Source organism: Salmo salar, chromosome ssa14 (genome assembly GCF_905237065.1).
Source record: "Salmo salar chromosome ssa14, Ssal_v3.1, whole genome shotgun sequence".
Taxonomy (NCBI): Eukaryota; Metazoa; Chordata; class Actinopteri; order Salmoniformes; family Salmonidae; genus Salmo; species Salmo salar.
The window spans coordinates 87843337-87858944 of NC_059455.1; the positions used below are offsets into that span (position 1 = coordinate 87843337).

Consider the following 15608-nt stretch of genomic DNA (forward strand, 5'->3'; position numbering starts at 1 on the left):
TGGGCCATGAATGGTGTCTGTTGGTTAGTAGATGGTCCATGAATGGTGTCTGTTGGTGTGAGTAGATGGTCCATGAATGGTGTCTGTTGGTGTGAGTAGATGGTCCATGAATGGTGTCTGTTGGTGAGTAGATGGTCCATGAATGGTGTCTGTTGGTGAGTAGATGGTCCATGAATGGTGTCTGTTGGTGTGAGTAGATGGTCCATGAATGGTGTCTGTTGGTGTGAGTAGATGGTCCATGAATGGTGTCTGTTGGTGTGAGTAGATGGTCCATGAATGGTGTCTGTTGGTGTGAGTAGATGTCCATGAATGGTGTCTGTTGGTGTGAGTAGATGGTCCATGAATGGTGTCTGTTGGTGTGAGTAGATGTCCATGAATGGTGTCTGTTGGTGTGAGTAGATGTCCATGAATGGTGTCTGTTGGTGTGAGTAGATGTCCATGAATGGTGTCTGTTGGTGTGAGTAGATGTCCATGAATGGTGTCTGTTGGTGAGTAGATGGTCCATGAATGGTGTATGTTGGTGTGAGAAGATGGTCCATGAATGGTGTCTGTTGGTGTGAGTAGATGTCCATGAATGGTGTCTGTTGGTGAGTAGATGGTCCATGAATGGTGTCTGTTGGTGTGAGTAGATGGTCCATGAATGGTGTCTGTTGGTGTGAGTAGATGGTCCATGAATGGTGTCTGTTGGTGTGAGTAGATGGGCCATGAATGGTGTCTGTTGGTTAGTAGATGGTCCATGAATGGTGTCTGTTGGTGTGAGTAGATGGTCCATGAATGGTGTCTGTTGGTGTGAGTTGATGGTCCATGAATGGTGTCTGTTGGTGAGTAGATGGTCCATGAATGGTGTCTGTTGGTGTGAGTAGATGGTCCATGAATGGTGTCTGTTGGGGTGAGTAGATGGTCCATGAATGGTGTCTGTTGGTGTGAGTAGATGGTCCATGAACGGTGTCTGTTGGTGTGAGTAGATGGTCCATGAATGGTGTCTGTTGGTGTGAGTAGATGGTCCATGAATGGTGTCTGTTGGTGAGTAGATGGTCCATGAATGGTGTCTGTTGGTGTGAGTAGATGGTCCATGAATGGTGTCTGTTGGTGAGTAGATGGTCCATGAATGGTGTCTGTTGGTGTGAGTAGATGGTCCATGAATGGTGTCTGTTGGTGTGAGTAGATGGTCCATGAATGGTGTCTGTTGGTGTGAGTAGATGGTCCATGAATGGTGTCTGTTGGTGTGAGTAGATGGTCCATGAACGGTGTCTGTTGGTGTGAGTAGATGGTCCATGAATGGTGTCTGTTGGTGTGAGTAGATGGTCCATGAATGGTGTCTGTTGGTGAGTAGATGGTCCATGAATGGTGTCTGTTGGTGTGAGTAGATGGTCCATGAATGGTGTCTGTTGGTGAGTAGATGGTCCATGAATGGTGTCTGTTGGTGTGAGTAGATGGTCCATGAATGGTGTCTGTTGGTGTGAGTAGATGGTCCATGAATGGTGTCTGTTGGTGTGAGTAGATGTCCATGAATGGTGACTGTTGGTGTGAGTAGATGTCCATGAATGGTGTCTGTTGGTGTGAGTAGATGTCCATGAATGGTGTCTGTTGGTGAGTAGATGGTCCATGAATGGTGTCTGTTGGTGTGAGTAGATGGTCCATGAATGGTGTCTGTTGGTGTGAGTAGATGTCCATGAATGGTGTCTGTTGGTGAGTAGATGGTCCATGAATGGTGTCTGTTGGTGTGAGTAGATGGTCCATGAATGGTGTCTGTTGGTGTGAGTAGATGTCCATGAATGGTGTCTGTTGGTGTGAGTAGATGGTCCATGAATGGTGTCTGTTGGTGTGAGTAGATGTCCATGAATGGTGTCTCTAGGTGAGTAGATGGTCCATGAATGGTGTCTGTTGGTGTGAGTAGATGGTCCATGAATGGTGTCTGTTGGTGTGAGTGGATGTCCATGAATGGTGTCTGTTGGTGAGTAGATGGTCCATGAATTGTGTCTGTTGGTGTGAGTAGATGGTCCATGAATGGTGTCTGTTGGTTAGTAGATGGTCCATGAATGGTGTCTGTGGTTAGTAGATGGTCCATGAATGGTGTCTGTTGGTGTGAGTAGATGGTCCATGAATGGTGTCTGTTGGTGTGAGTAGATGTCCATGAATGGTGTCTGTTGGTGAGTAGATGGTCCATGAATGGTGTCTGTTGGTGTGAGTAGATGGTCCATGAATGGTGTCTGTTGGTGTGAGTAGATGTCCATGAATGGTGTCTGTTGGTGAGTAGATGGTCCATGAATGGTGTCTGTTGGTGTGAGTAGATGGTCCAGGAATGGTGTCTGTTGGTGTGAGTAGATGATCCATGAATGGTGTCTGTTGGTGTGAGTAGATGGGCCATGAATGGTGTCTGTTGGTTAGTAGATGGTCCATGAATGGTGTCTGTTGGTGTGAGTAGATGGTCCATGAATGGTGTCTGTTGGTGTGAGTAGATGGTCCATGAATGGTGTCTGTTGGTGTGAGTAGATGGTCCATGAATGGTGTCTGTTGGTGTGAGTAGATGGTCCATGAATGGTGTCTGTTGGTGTGAGTAGATGGTCCATGAATGGTGTCTGTTGGGGTGAGTAGATGGTCCATGAATGGTGTCTGTTGGTGTGAGTAGATGGTCCATGAATGGTGTCTGTTGGTGAGTAGATGGTCCATGAATGGTGTCTGTTGGTGTGAGTAGATGGTCCATGAATGGTGTCTGTTGGTGAGTAGATGGTCCATGAATGGTGTCTGTTGGTGTGAGTAGATGGTCCATGAATGGTGTCTGTTGGTGTGAGTAGATGGTCCATGAATGGTGTCTGTTGGTGTGAGTAGATGGTCCATGAATGGTGTCTGTTGGTGTGACTAGATGTCCATGAATGGTGTCTGTTGGTGTGAGTAGATGGTCCATGAATGGTGTCTGTTGGTGTGAGTAGATGTCCATGGATGGTGTCTGTTGGTGTGAGTAGATGTCCATGAATGGTGTCTGTTTGTGTGAGTAGATGTCCATGAATGGTGTCTGTTGGTGTGAGTAGATGTCCATGAATGGTGTCTGTTGGTGAGTAGATGGTCCATGAATGGTGTCTGTTGGTGTGAGTAGATGGTCCATGAATGGTGTCTGTTGGTGTGAGTAGATGTCCATGAATGGTGTCTGTTGGTGAGTAGATGGTCCATGAATGGTGTCTGTTGGTGTGAGTAGATGGTCCATGAATGGTGTCTGTTGGTGTGAGTAGATGTCCATGAATGGTGTCTGTTGGTGTGAGTTAATGGTCCATGAATGGTGTCTGTTGGTGTGAGTAGATGTCCATGAATGGTGTCTGTTGGTGAGTAGATGGTCCTTGAATGGTGTCTGTTGGTGTGAGTAGATGTCCATGAATGGTGTCTGTTGGTTAGTAGATGGTCCATGAATGGTGTCTGTTGGTTAGTAGATGGTCCATGAATGGTGTCTGTTGGTGTGAGTAGATGTCCATGAATGGTGTCTGTTGGTGTGAGTAGGTGGTCCATGAATGGTGTCTGTTGGTGTGAGTAGATGGTCCATGAATGGTGTCTGTTGGTGTGAGTAGATGGTCCATGAATGGTGTCTGTTGGTGTGAGTAGATGGGCCATGAATGATGTCTGTTGGTGTGAGTAGATGGTCCATGAATGGTGTCAAAACTGTTCGCTGCTCTGGCACCCCAGTGGTGGAACAAGCTCCCTCACGATGCCAGGACAGCGGAGTCAATCACCACCTTCCGGAGACACCTGAAACCCCACCTCTTTAAGGAATACCTGGGATAAGATTAAGTAATCCTTCTAACCCCCCCCCACCCTCCCCCCCCAAAAATATATAGATGTACTATTGTAAAGTGGTTGTTCCACTGGATATCATAAGGTGAATGCACCAATTTGTAAGTCGCTCTGGAGAAGAGCGTCTGCTAAATTACGTAAATGTAAATGTAAATATCTTAACTCAATAAAATAGAAAGGATGTTTTTCTCATTTCTCATTATGAAGTGGCTATGTTGAGAAAAAAGTGATCATTTGAAACAGGTCCTATATGCTAGATTTAGAGTTGTTTGGCAACTTTAGTTGTGAATGATACAAACCTTAATGTTTTAGAAATGAAAACGTATATGGGCTGCATGATATCACTATAGCCTATTGATTTGAGAAAGTAGTAAATAAAAGCTTGTGCACTATTCCTTCCCTAAGGCTGCACAGCTGTTCTCTCATCAAGTATTTTCACACATCAGACTATTCAAAATGTAATCTTGTCTTTACTAATATGTAAAATCAGGGGGGGGGCAGGGGAAAAAAAGACATGGAGGCTGCGCGCTTTCCCGCCGGTCCGTTTTTCAATGATGCCTGGTAGGCACTTTGTTTTTACAGCGGAGCTGTACTTAATATGAGCAGCTGAGAAATAAATATAACAGTTAATTCACCCCTTGCATCAACCACTGTTTGAGGTGCATGCTCTCCCTGCATGACAGGTGATATTCTCCCCAAACCCTGTATGCCAGGGGCTCTCCAACCCTGTTCCTCTGTAGCTACCCAACAAGTGAAATCTGTTCCGAAACATCGATAGTAACATGTTTTCACCACAAAACAGATTTTAAGGCAAATGGTGACTATTTGAAGAATCTCAAATATAAAACATATTTGTTGAATTAACACTTTTTGGGTTACTACATGATTCCATAAGTGTTATTTCATAGTCTTGATGTCTTCACTATTATTCTACAATGTAGAAAATAGTCAAAATAAAGGAAAACCCTTGAATGAGTTGGTGTTCTAAAACTTCTGACTGGTAGTGTAGGCTAAACCAATGATGTGTCAAAGACATTTTACATCAGTTGTGTTTGATGTTTTTCTGCCATGCGTAATATGCGTTAGACTATGCACTGTATAAGGCACAATCATCAATTTTAATTGAAGTTTTTTGGGGGCTTGGGCTCATAAGTCTATGTGTATGCATCAGCTCGAACATGCGTATGGGGGTTTTGAATGAATCCTCACCTTAGAAAGCACTGTCCATTTTGTTGTGTGAGGCTTTGAAACAACATTCACAATGACCATGTTTTACACTCAGAACTTCTTTCTTCAAATTGATCATCACAGTGAGGTGAGTTTTAAAAGCAGGATACTGTTTCAATGATAAGTGTTTGATGTTATTTCGTTTGCACTGATGTCAGAGTGGTTAGAGGGACAATAGAGCCCTGAGTACCAGGCCATTAGGACCTGATGGAGGGACAATAGAGCCCTGAGTACTAGGCCATTAGGACCTGATGAAGGGACAATAGAGCCCTGAGTACCAGGCCATTAGGACCTGATGGAGGGACAATAGAGCCCTGAGTACCAGGCCATTAGGACCTGATGGAGGGACAATAGAGCCCTGAGTACCAGGCCATTAGGACCTGATGGAGGGACAATAGAGCCCTGAGTACTAGGCCATTAGGACCTGATGGAGGGACAATAGAGCCCTGAGTACCAGGCCATTAGGACCTGATGGAGGGACAATAGAGCCCTGAGTACTAGGCCATTAGGACCTGATGAAGGGACAATAGAGCCCTGAGTACCAGGCCATTAGGACCTGATGGAAGGACAATAGAGCCCTGAGTACCAGGCCATTAGGACCTGATGGTCGTTAATGAGTTGGGTATTACCAAAGCATGTCCAGAGTGCATAAGAGGAGATTACCGTGACTCAGCGGTCACATGGAATTTTACTGCGGTCATGACTCATGACTGCCGGTGTGGCGGTAATACGGTCACCACAACAGCCCTACTGGATGGTCCAAGCATGATGTTTGTTAGTGTGAGACAGACAGGCAGACAGTTCTGGTTCTACAGCTCTAAGTCTAGTCTACCTACCCAGCTCTCTGCTTTTTAGACTTGTCAGAGATGCCATCTCGAGACATGAGCTTGTTGAAGACCACAATACCGATCAGCATGTTCATCTGAAAGGGATAGAGAGAGACAGAGAGAGAGAGATTCAGGTTAAGCGTTAAGATCTGAGACAAGACTCTGCCAACTATAATCCCTTCAAATCCCAGACTGAACAGTCTAAAATGGGATTTGGCTATGGTGGACAGGGTTATGAGTGTACGTGTGGTATGTGTGTGTGTCAGGGGGTGGTATAGTTGAAGTGAGCAGATCCCGAGTCTAACCCCCTCTGTCCCAACCGTGCGCCCTTTAGGACTGAGTTCTACTAAGTGTCCTTACAACTTTGATCCCTGACCCACTGGTACACATTACACACACACACACACACACACATTACACACACAGATTACGCATGCGCGCACACACACACACAACGATGTGCGCGCACACACAACACGCAAGCACACACACCCCAGCCAAGCTTCGTCACGAGTGCTTTTCCATTGGGGAATCCTGCCCATGTTAGAGATTTTCCATGCCAGTGACATGTCCCTCTTCATCCTGACCCCGTTTGCTCTCTCCTCTCCCTCCTCTTCCTCCCTTCTCTCCCTCCTTCTTTCCCTCTTTCTCTCTAACGCTATCTCTATGTCCTAGCTTTCTTTCTCCCCACCTCCCCTTCTCTTTCCCTCCCTTCTCCCTTCTCTCCTTCCCTCTACCCTTCTCTCCTTCCCTCTACCCTTCTCTCCCTCCCTTCTCCCTTAACTCTCCTTTCCACTACTCTTCTCTCCTTCCCTCTACCCTTCTGTCCTTTCCTTTACCCTTCTCTCCTACCCTCTACCCTTCTCTCCTTTCCTCTAACCTTCTTTCCTTCCCTCTACCCTTCTCTCTTTCTTTCTCACCTGACTCTAAAGTAGGCCTCCCAATCCCTCTACAATCTCCCCACTGGAACATAGTCCAGATCAGTGATCATTACTCCTGGACCTCAGTCTATTTTCACCACATACTGTGTTTTTCCATACAAACCTTTGTCTCTACTCCACTGAGCACTTTAGTGTTTTGATACATCTGCAACATTTCTTTTTTCATTTATTTTCCTCCATAGTAATCTTTCGTCCGTAGTAATCTTCATGTCTACTGCACTGAGCACAACATTGATCTTTCATTTCCCATCATAAATCTGTCTTCCATGTTGTTCGATGCTTTAACCTGCGTCTTTCCTTCCTGTTGACATTCCCGTCATGTACGACCTTGTTTCCCTGGGAGACAGCGGTCTCCAGCCCCGTTATTTGCCGAAGGCTAGAATATAATTTTTTGTTCATTAATTAGACGGTCATCCTGAGGAGGCCTGTGTTACTCTGATGTACCTCTTCTCTCCAAACACAACATGAGGGGAGCAGGGACACACACACACACACACACACACACACACACACACACACACACACACACACACACACACACACACACACACACACACACACACACACACACACACACACACACACACACACACACACACACACACACACATCTGGATTATAGAAAATGTGTGTGTATTGACACAGGGATTCACACTGGATACAGTCAGTAATTCTACAGACAGTAGAGATCTAAACTCAGCAAAAAAAGAAACGTCCTCTCACTGTCAACTGCGTTTATTTTCAGCAAACTTAACATGTGTAAATATTTGTATGAACATAACAAGATTCAACAACTGAGACAAACTTAACAAGTTCCACAGACATGTGACTAACAGAAATGTAATAATGTGTCCCTGAATCAAAAGTAACAGTCAGTATCTGGTATGGCCACCAGCTGCATTAAGTACTACAGTGCATCTCCTCCTCATGGACTGCACCAGATTTGCCAGTTCTTGCTGTGTGATGTTACCCCACTCTTCCACCAGGGCACCTGCAAGTTCCCAGTCATTTCTGGGGGGAATGGCCCTAGCCCTCACCCTCCAATCCAACAGGTTCCAGACGTGCTCAATGAGATTGAGATCCGGGCTCTTCGCTGGCCATGGCAGAACACTGACATTCCTGTCTTGCAGGAAATCACGCACAGAACGAGCAGTATGGCTGGTGGCATTGTCATGCTGGAGGGTCATGTCAGGATTAGCCTGCAGGAAGGGTACCACATGAGGGAGGAGGATGTCTTCCCTGTAACGCACAGCATTGAGATTGCCTGCAATGACAACAAGCTCAGTCCGATGATGCTGTGACACACCGCCCCAGACCATGACGGACCCTCTACCTAAAAATTGATCCCGCTCCAGAGTACAGGCCTCGATGTAACGCTCATTCCTTCGACGATAAACGCGAATCCGACCATCATCCCATGTGAGACAAAACCGCAACTCGTCAGTGAAGAGCACTTTTTGCCAGTCCTGTCTGGTCCAGCGACGGTGGGTTTGTGCCCATAGGCGACATTGTTGCAGGTGATGTCTGGTGAGGACCTGCCTAACAACAGGCCTACAAGCCCTCAGTCCAGCCTCTCTCAGCCTATTGTGGACAGTCTGAGCACTGATGGAGGGATTGTGCTTTCCTGGTGTAACTTGGGCAGTTGTTGTTGCCATCCTGTACCTGTCCCGCAGGTGTGATGTTCGGATGTACCGATCCTGTGCAGGTGTTGTTACACATGGTCTGCCACTGCGAGGACGATCAGCTGTCTGTCCTGTCTCACTGTAGCACTGTCTTAGGCGTCTCACTTATCGGACATTGCAATTTATTGCCCTGGCCACATCTGCAGTCCTCATGCCTCCTTGCAGCATGCCTAAGGCATGTTCACGGAGATGAGCAGGGACCCCAGGCATGTTTCTTTTGGTGTTTTTCAGAGTCAGTAGAAAGGCCTATTTAGTGTCCTAAGTTTTCATAACTGTGAGCTTAATTACCTACCGTCTGTAAACTGTTAGTGTCTTAACGACCGTTCCACAGGTGCATGTTCATTAATTGTTTATGGTTCACTGAACAAACATGGGAAACAGGGTTTAAACCCTTTACAATGAAGATCTCTGAAGTTATTTGGATTTTTTCAATTTATCTTTGAAAGTCAAGGTCCCGAAAAAGGGATGTCTCTTTTTTTGCTGTGTTTACTTTATTAGCAAAGCCACAGAAGCATTCTTACGCTGGTGCTCTATCTCTCGGAGAAGGAGACAGTCGTGGCCAAAAGTTTTGAGAATGACACAAATATTAATTTTCACAAAGTTAGCTGCTTCAGTGTCTTTAGATATTTTTGTCAGATGTTACTACGGAATACTGAAGTATAATTACAAGCATTTCATAAGTGTCAAAAGCTTTGATTGACAATTACATGAAGTTGATGCAAATAGTCAATATTTGCAGTGTTGACCCTTCTTTTTCAAGACCTCTGCAATCCGCCCTGGCATGCTGTCAATTAACTTCTGGGCGACATCCTGACTGATGGCAGCCCATTCTTGCATAATCAATGCTTGGAGTTTGTCAGAATTTGTGGGTTTTTGTTTTTGTCCACCTGCCTTTTGAGGATTGACCACAAGTTCTCAATGGGATTAAGGTCTGGGGAGTTTCCTGGCCATGGACCCAAAATATCGATGTTTTGTTCCCCGAGCCACTTAGTTATCACTTTTGCCTTATGGCAAGGTGCTCCATCATGCTGGAAAAGGCATTGTTCGTCACCAAACTGTTCCTGCACGGTTGAAAGAAGTCATCTCGGAGAATGTGTGGTACCATTCTTTATTCATGGCTGTGTTCTTTTGCAAAATGTTGAGTGAGCCCACTCCCTTGGCTGAGAAGCTACCCCACACATGAATGGTCTCAGGATGCTTTACTGTTGGCATGACACAGGACTGATGGTAGAGCTCACCTTGTCTTCTCTGGACAAGCTTTTTTCTGGATGCCCCAAACAATTGGAAAGGGGATTCATCAAAGGAAATGACTTTACCCCAGTCCTTAGCAGTCCAATCCCTGTACCTTTTGCAGAATATCAGTCTGTCCCTGATGTTTTCCCTGGAGAGAAGTGGCTTCTTTGCTGCCCTTCTTGACACCAGGCCATCCTCCAAAAGTCTTCGCCTCACTGTGCATGCAGATGTACTCACACCTGCCTGCTGCCATTCCTAAGCAAGCTCTGTACTGGTGGTGCCCCGATCCCGCAGCTGAATCAACTTTAGGAGACGGTCCTGGCGCTTGCTGGACTTTCTTGGGCACCCTGAAGCCTTCTTCACAACAATTTAACCACTTTCCTTGAAGTTCATGATGATCCGATAAATGGTTGATATAGGTGCAATCTTACTGGCAGAAATATCGTTGCCTGTGAAGCCCTTTTTGTGCAAAGCAATGATGACGGCACGTGTTTCCTAGCAGGTAACCATGGTTGACAGAGGAAGAACAATGATTCCAAAGACCACCCTCCTTTTGAAGCTTCCAGTCTGTTATTCGAACTCAATCAGCATGACAGAGTGATCTCCAACCTGTGTTAACGAGAGAATCAATGACATGATGTCAGCTGGTCCTTTTGTGGCAGGGCTGAAATGCAGTGTAAATGTTTTTTGGGGATTCAGTTCATTTGCATGGCAAAGAGGGACTTTGCAATTAATTGCAATTCATCTGATCACTCTTCATAACATTCTGGAGTATATGCAAATTGCCATCATACAAACTGAGGCAGCAGACTTTGTGAAAATTAATATTTGTGTCATTCTCAAAACTTTTGGCCACGACTGTAGAATGGTGCTACATCATTTTAATAAAGGCTTTGCAACAAAATATCTAGGAGAACTAATAGTTTTAGAAATATGACCAAGAGGACTCTTGCATCCAAAGACCACCTTTCTACCTCTATTACAACAATTGAGGTTGACTGCCTAAGGAAGTGAACTCATGCTTTTACTTTTATTATTATTATTGGACATAAACGACTGTAAAAACACAAGCAAATCAGCTTCAAGTGAGTATTCCCACGCATAATAAAGAGATACTTGTAAATGTATACAAATGTAAGCAAAGTTTGAAATTATATTTTTTTGTCAAATATTATATCTGTTTGGGCTTTTTGTGGTCAATTTGCAGTCTACAAATAATTAGAAATTACATTCTGGGCCCCTGACCATCCGTTCAATGACCCCTGCTTTACAGTAATGACAATTGAAAAGGTTGAAGGTTCCAAGTACCAGGTTAGAGAATGGTTTCTCTGTTAATGTTCGCTGCCATTGTTGTCTGACACTGGCAGTGGTGGAAAAATGTATCAATTGTCATACTTCAGTAAAAGTAAAGATACCATAATAGAAAATTACTCAAGTAAAAGTGAAAGTCACTTAGTAAAATACTACTTGAGTAAAAGTCCAAAAGTATTTGATTTTAAATATACTTAAGTATCAAAAGTAAATGGAATTGCTATTTACAGATGAATCATTTGTGTTTAGTGAGTCCACCAGATCAGAAGTAGTAGGGATGACCAGGGATGTTCTCCTGATAAGTACGTGAATTTAACCATTTTCCTGTCAAAATGTAATGAGTACTTTTGGGTGTCATGAAAAATGTATTGATTAAGTCGTTTTTGGGGGTATCTGTACTTTACTTTAGTATTTATATTTTTGCCAAGTTTCACTTCACTACTCCTAAAGAAAATAATGTACTTTTTAAATAGTACTTTTAAATAGTACTTTACTTAAGTACTCTAGGGAGTTTTTCCTAGCTACATCTGCATTGCTTGCTGTTAGGCGTTTTAGGCTGGGTTTCTTTACAGCACTTTGTGAAAGCTAAAAAGGGCTTTATGAATACAATTGATTGAATTTGATTGATTTACATCGCTAGACACAGGTTACTCTGAAAGAAACCGCTAGTGGCAAATAAAGTATTAAATGATTCACTTTGTAGTATTTATCTATTTCCTGCTGTCTTCGAGTAATGGTAAGGATCTGGAGCAGTAAACAGGTTGCTATTGCACGTTCAAAACAACTGGGAATTAGGAAATCTCCGACTTCCGACTTCATTGCATTCAAGACCACTGGGAACTCTCAAAACGACTGGGAAAAATAGTTTTGAACGGTCATCCAACTCAAAATTCCAAGTGTGAAAGTCGGGCATCTTTCTAGAGCTCTGAATTTCCAACCTGAAGATCACTGACATCATGATTTGACCTTGTTTTTTTCTGAGTTCCCTGTTGTCTTGAAAGCACCATATATCAACCATCTGGAGGTAATCTAAACAGTGTTTATTCCTAACCCCTATCTGACCTGTATGACAGGCAGAAGAAATAGATCATGGAAAGGATTATAAATTCAGAGTCGGGTCAGTGCCTGTCGACAGACATCCAAACTTACCAATGACAATAGGGATAAAAGGTACCCACCAATACGATGACAGCTGCAGGTCCGACAAATGCGTAGAGAAGCCCGCCTTCCAAGGACAGCCAGCAACTAAAACAACGGAGAGGAAAAGACAGGAAGTTATTAACAATAATGTACAACTTCTGTAAAATATACTTTGTTCTGTGTTTCATTTTCCCAATGACCAGTTCCTATGTTTGAGATACTTTTCTATTTCTCTTCAGGGGGTTCCTTCCGAATACTTTAAGTAGGGGATTCAAATCCATACAGTAAAACATAAACATTTCTTTACGTAGGGGATTCAAATCCATACAGTAAAACATAAACATTTCTTTACGTAGGGGATTCAAATCCATACAGTAAAACATAAACATTTCTTTACGTAGGGGATTCAAATCCATACAGTAAAACATAAACATTTCTTCGTTTATGAAATCACTTCATACAAATGGCCCTAGGTGCACTGCAAAAACACATGAAGGGTGAAAGGTGAAAATGTGTACTCACTAGCTGGGTGTACCGTAACCTCTGGCTCTAGTGAAACCTACTGACACAGCAACCACCAGGGCTGGGAGACCTGAGAGAGGGAGGGAGGGAGGGAGGGAGGGACATTTAGAATAGAGAGAAATAAGAGAAAGACAAGTGACAGTGAGAGGATGATATAACAGCAAGAGAACAGATGCATCCCCTTGAAAATATAGCCACACAGTGTGCTATTTCACAACCGTTAGTTGACTAGCGTGACTGTAGACTGAAACTTTTCCTCCACTATTCTCTCTCTTGGTTAATGAATGTATCTGACTTATATCAGGGTTAACCCGAGACTGTGTGTGTGTGTGTGTGTGTGTGTGTGTGTGTGTGTGTGTGTGTGTGTGTGTGTGTGTGTGTGTGTGTGTGTGTGTGTGTGTGTGTGTGTGTGTGTGTGTGTGTGTGTGTGTGTGTGAGAGAGAGAGTCAAAGAAAGGGTCCTTTATGCTTGGTTCTGAAATATTCATGTAATTTACAAAGCTATGATTGTGTCAGCAAATGAAATACAACTAGAAAAACAACCCACATTAACAAAAGAGATGTGATGTGGTGTGGCTGGGTGGGTGGGGTGGTAACTTAACTTAAAATATAACACAAACATAAACACAATCTACCCTCCTCCCTGTTCCACCATTCACTCTCTCCTCCCTGTTCCCCCATTCACTCTCTCCTCCCTGTTCCCCCATTCCCTCCCTCCTCCCTGTTCCCCCATTCACTCTCTCCTCCCTGTTCCCCCATTCCCTCCCTCCTCCCTGTTCCCCCATTCACTCTCTCCTCCCTGTTCCCCCATTCACTCCCTCCTCCCTGTTCCCCCACTCCCTCCCTCCTCCCTGTTCCCCCACTCCCTCTCTCCTCCCTGTTCCCCCATTCCCTCCCTCCTCCCTGTTCCCCCACTTCCTCTCTCCTCCCTGTTCTCCCACTTCCCTCCCTCCTCCCTCCCTCCTCCCTCCTCCCTCCTCCCTGTTCCCCCACTCCCTCCCTTCTCCCTGTTCCCCCATTCCCTCTCTCCTCCCTGTTCCCCCATTCCCTCCCTCCTCCCTCCTCCCTGTTCCCCCACTCCCTCCATCCTCCCTGTTCCCCCACTCCCTCCATCCTCCCCGTTCCCTCCCACCTCCCTGTTTCCTCCCTCCTCCCTGTTCCCTCCATTCCCTCCCTCCTCCCTGTTCCCCCACTCCCTCCCTCCTCACTGTTCCCTCCCTCCCTCCTCCCTGTTCCCTCCCTCCTCCCTGTTCCCTCCATTCCCTCCCTCCTCCCTCCTCCCTCCTCCCTGTTCCCCCACTCCCTCCCTCCTCCCAGTTCCCCCATTCCCTCTCTCCTCCCTGTTCCCCCATTCCCTCCCCTCCTCCCTGTTCCCCCACTCCCTCTCTCCTCCCTGTTCCCCCATTCCCTCCCTCCTCCCTCCTCCCTGTTCCCCCACTTCCTCTCTCCTCCCTGTTCTCCCATTCCCTCCCTCCTCCCTCCTCCCTCCTCCCTGTTCCCCCACTCCCTCCCTCCTCCCAGTTCCCCCATTCCCTCTCTCCTCCCTGTTCCCCCATTCCCTCCCTCCTCCCTCCTCCCTGTTCCCCCACTCCCTCCCTCCTCCCTGTTCCCCCACTCCCTCCATCCTCCCTGTTCCCCCACTCCCTCCCTCCTCCCTGTTCCCCCACTCCCTCCCTCCTCACTGTTCCCTCCCTCCCACCTCCCTGTTTCCTCCCTCCTCCCTGTTCCCTCCATTCCCTCCCTCCTCCCTGTTCCCTCCCTCCTCCCTGTTCCCTCCATTCCCTCCCTCCTCCCTGTTCCACCATGCCCTCCCTCCTCCCTGTTCCCTCCCTCCTCCCTGTTCCCTCCATTCCTTCCCTCCTCCCTGTTCCCTCCATTCCCTCCCTCCTCCCTGTTCCCCCATTCACTCTCTCCTCCCTGTTCCACCATTCCCTCCCTCCTCCCTGTTCCCTCCCTCCTCCCTGTTCCTCCATTCCCTCCCAAATATAGTGCACTAAATAGGGAATAGGGTGCCATTTGGGACATGGACCATATCAGGTAAGGGCATCAGTGGCTTAATGGATCAGATAGGTGGATGGATAAGGGAAAAGAACAGGGGATGTAATTGCTAGGTTCTATCTCCCTGGATGTTGCCTCTTTCGGGGAGATGTTATCCTATATCATTTCTTATCCTCCATCATCTCCTTTAGCAAGGCATGGGGTTGTTGTACAGGAGATGCCTTCAACAAGACAGACTGACTGTACAGGAGATGCCTTCAACAAGACAGACTGACTGTACAGGAGATGCCTTCAACAAGACAGACTGACTTTACAGGAGATTCCTTCAACAGGACACAGACTGACTGTACAGGAGATGCAGTATGTTAGTGTGTACATTTTACAGTGTGTGTGTGTGTGTGTGTGTGTGTGTGTGTGTGTGTGTGTGTGTGTGTGTGTGTGTGTGTGTGTGTGTGTGTGTGTGTGTGTGTGTGTGTGTGTGTGTGTGTGTGTGTGTGTTCCTACCCCAGCCCAGGCACAGGAAGCGTTTACGTATGAGGCGTGTCCTCATCTTGCCAATCACAGCCAGGTAAGACTGCCACGCCTCTGTCAGTACCCAGCAGAAGGATGCCAAGAAGAAGAAATGAAGGAATGCAGCAGTCACAGTACACAGGCCCTGTAGAGAGAGAGAGGGGGGGAGAGAGACAGAGAGGTGGTTGTGAGGGAGGATAGGGGGAGAGAGACAGAGAGGTGGTTGTGAGGGAGGAGAGAGGGAGAGAGACAGAGAGGTGGTTGTGAGGGAGGAGAGGGGACAGAGACAGAGAGGTGGTTGTGAGGGAGGAGAGAGGGAGAGAGACAGAGAGGTGGTTGTGAGGGAGGAGAGAGGGAGAGAGACAGAGAGGTGGTTGTGAGGGAGGAGAGAGGGAGAGAGACAGAGAGGTGGTTGTGAGGGGAGGAGAGAGGGAGAGA

The 15608-nt window shown here is 46.1% G+C and overlaps 1 protein-coding gene across 2 annotated transcripts in view; it reads right to left on the reverse strand.

Moving 5' to 3' along the window:
• LOC106592038 (adhesion G protein-coupled receptor B2) overlaps positions 1–15608 on the reverse strand; it is a 430312-nt gene that overhangs the window by 42186 nt on the left and 372518 nt on the right. For both annotated transcript variants that reach the window (XM_045694923.1, XM_045694922.1), the window contains 4 exons: positions 15165–15315; positions 12664–12733; positions 12180–12246; positions 5844–5929 (listed from right to left, as the gene is read on the reverse strand). In XM_045694923.1, coding sequence (XP_045550879.1) covers positions 5844–5929; positions 12180–12246; positions 12664–12733; positions 15165–15315 — 374 coding nt within the window. The remainder of the gene's footprint in view (positions 1–5843; positions 5930–12179; positions 12247–12663; positions 12734–15164; positions 15316–15608) is intronic.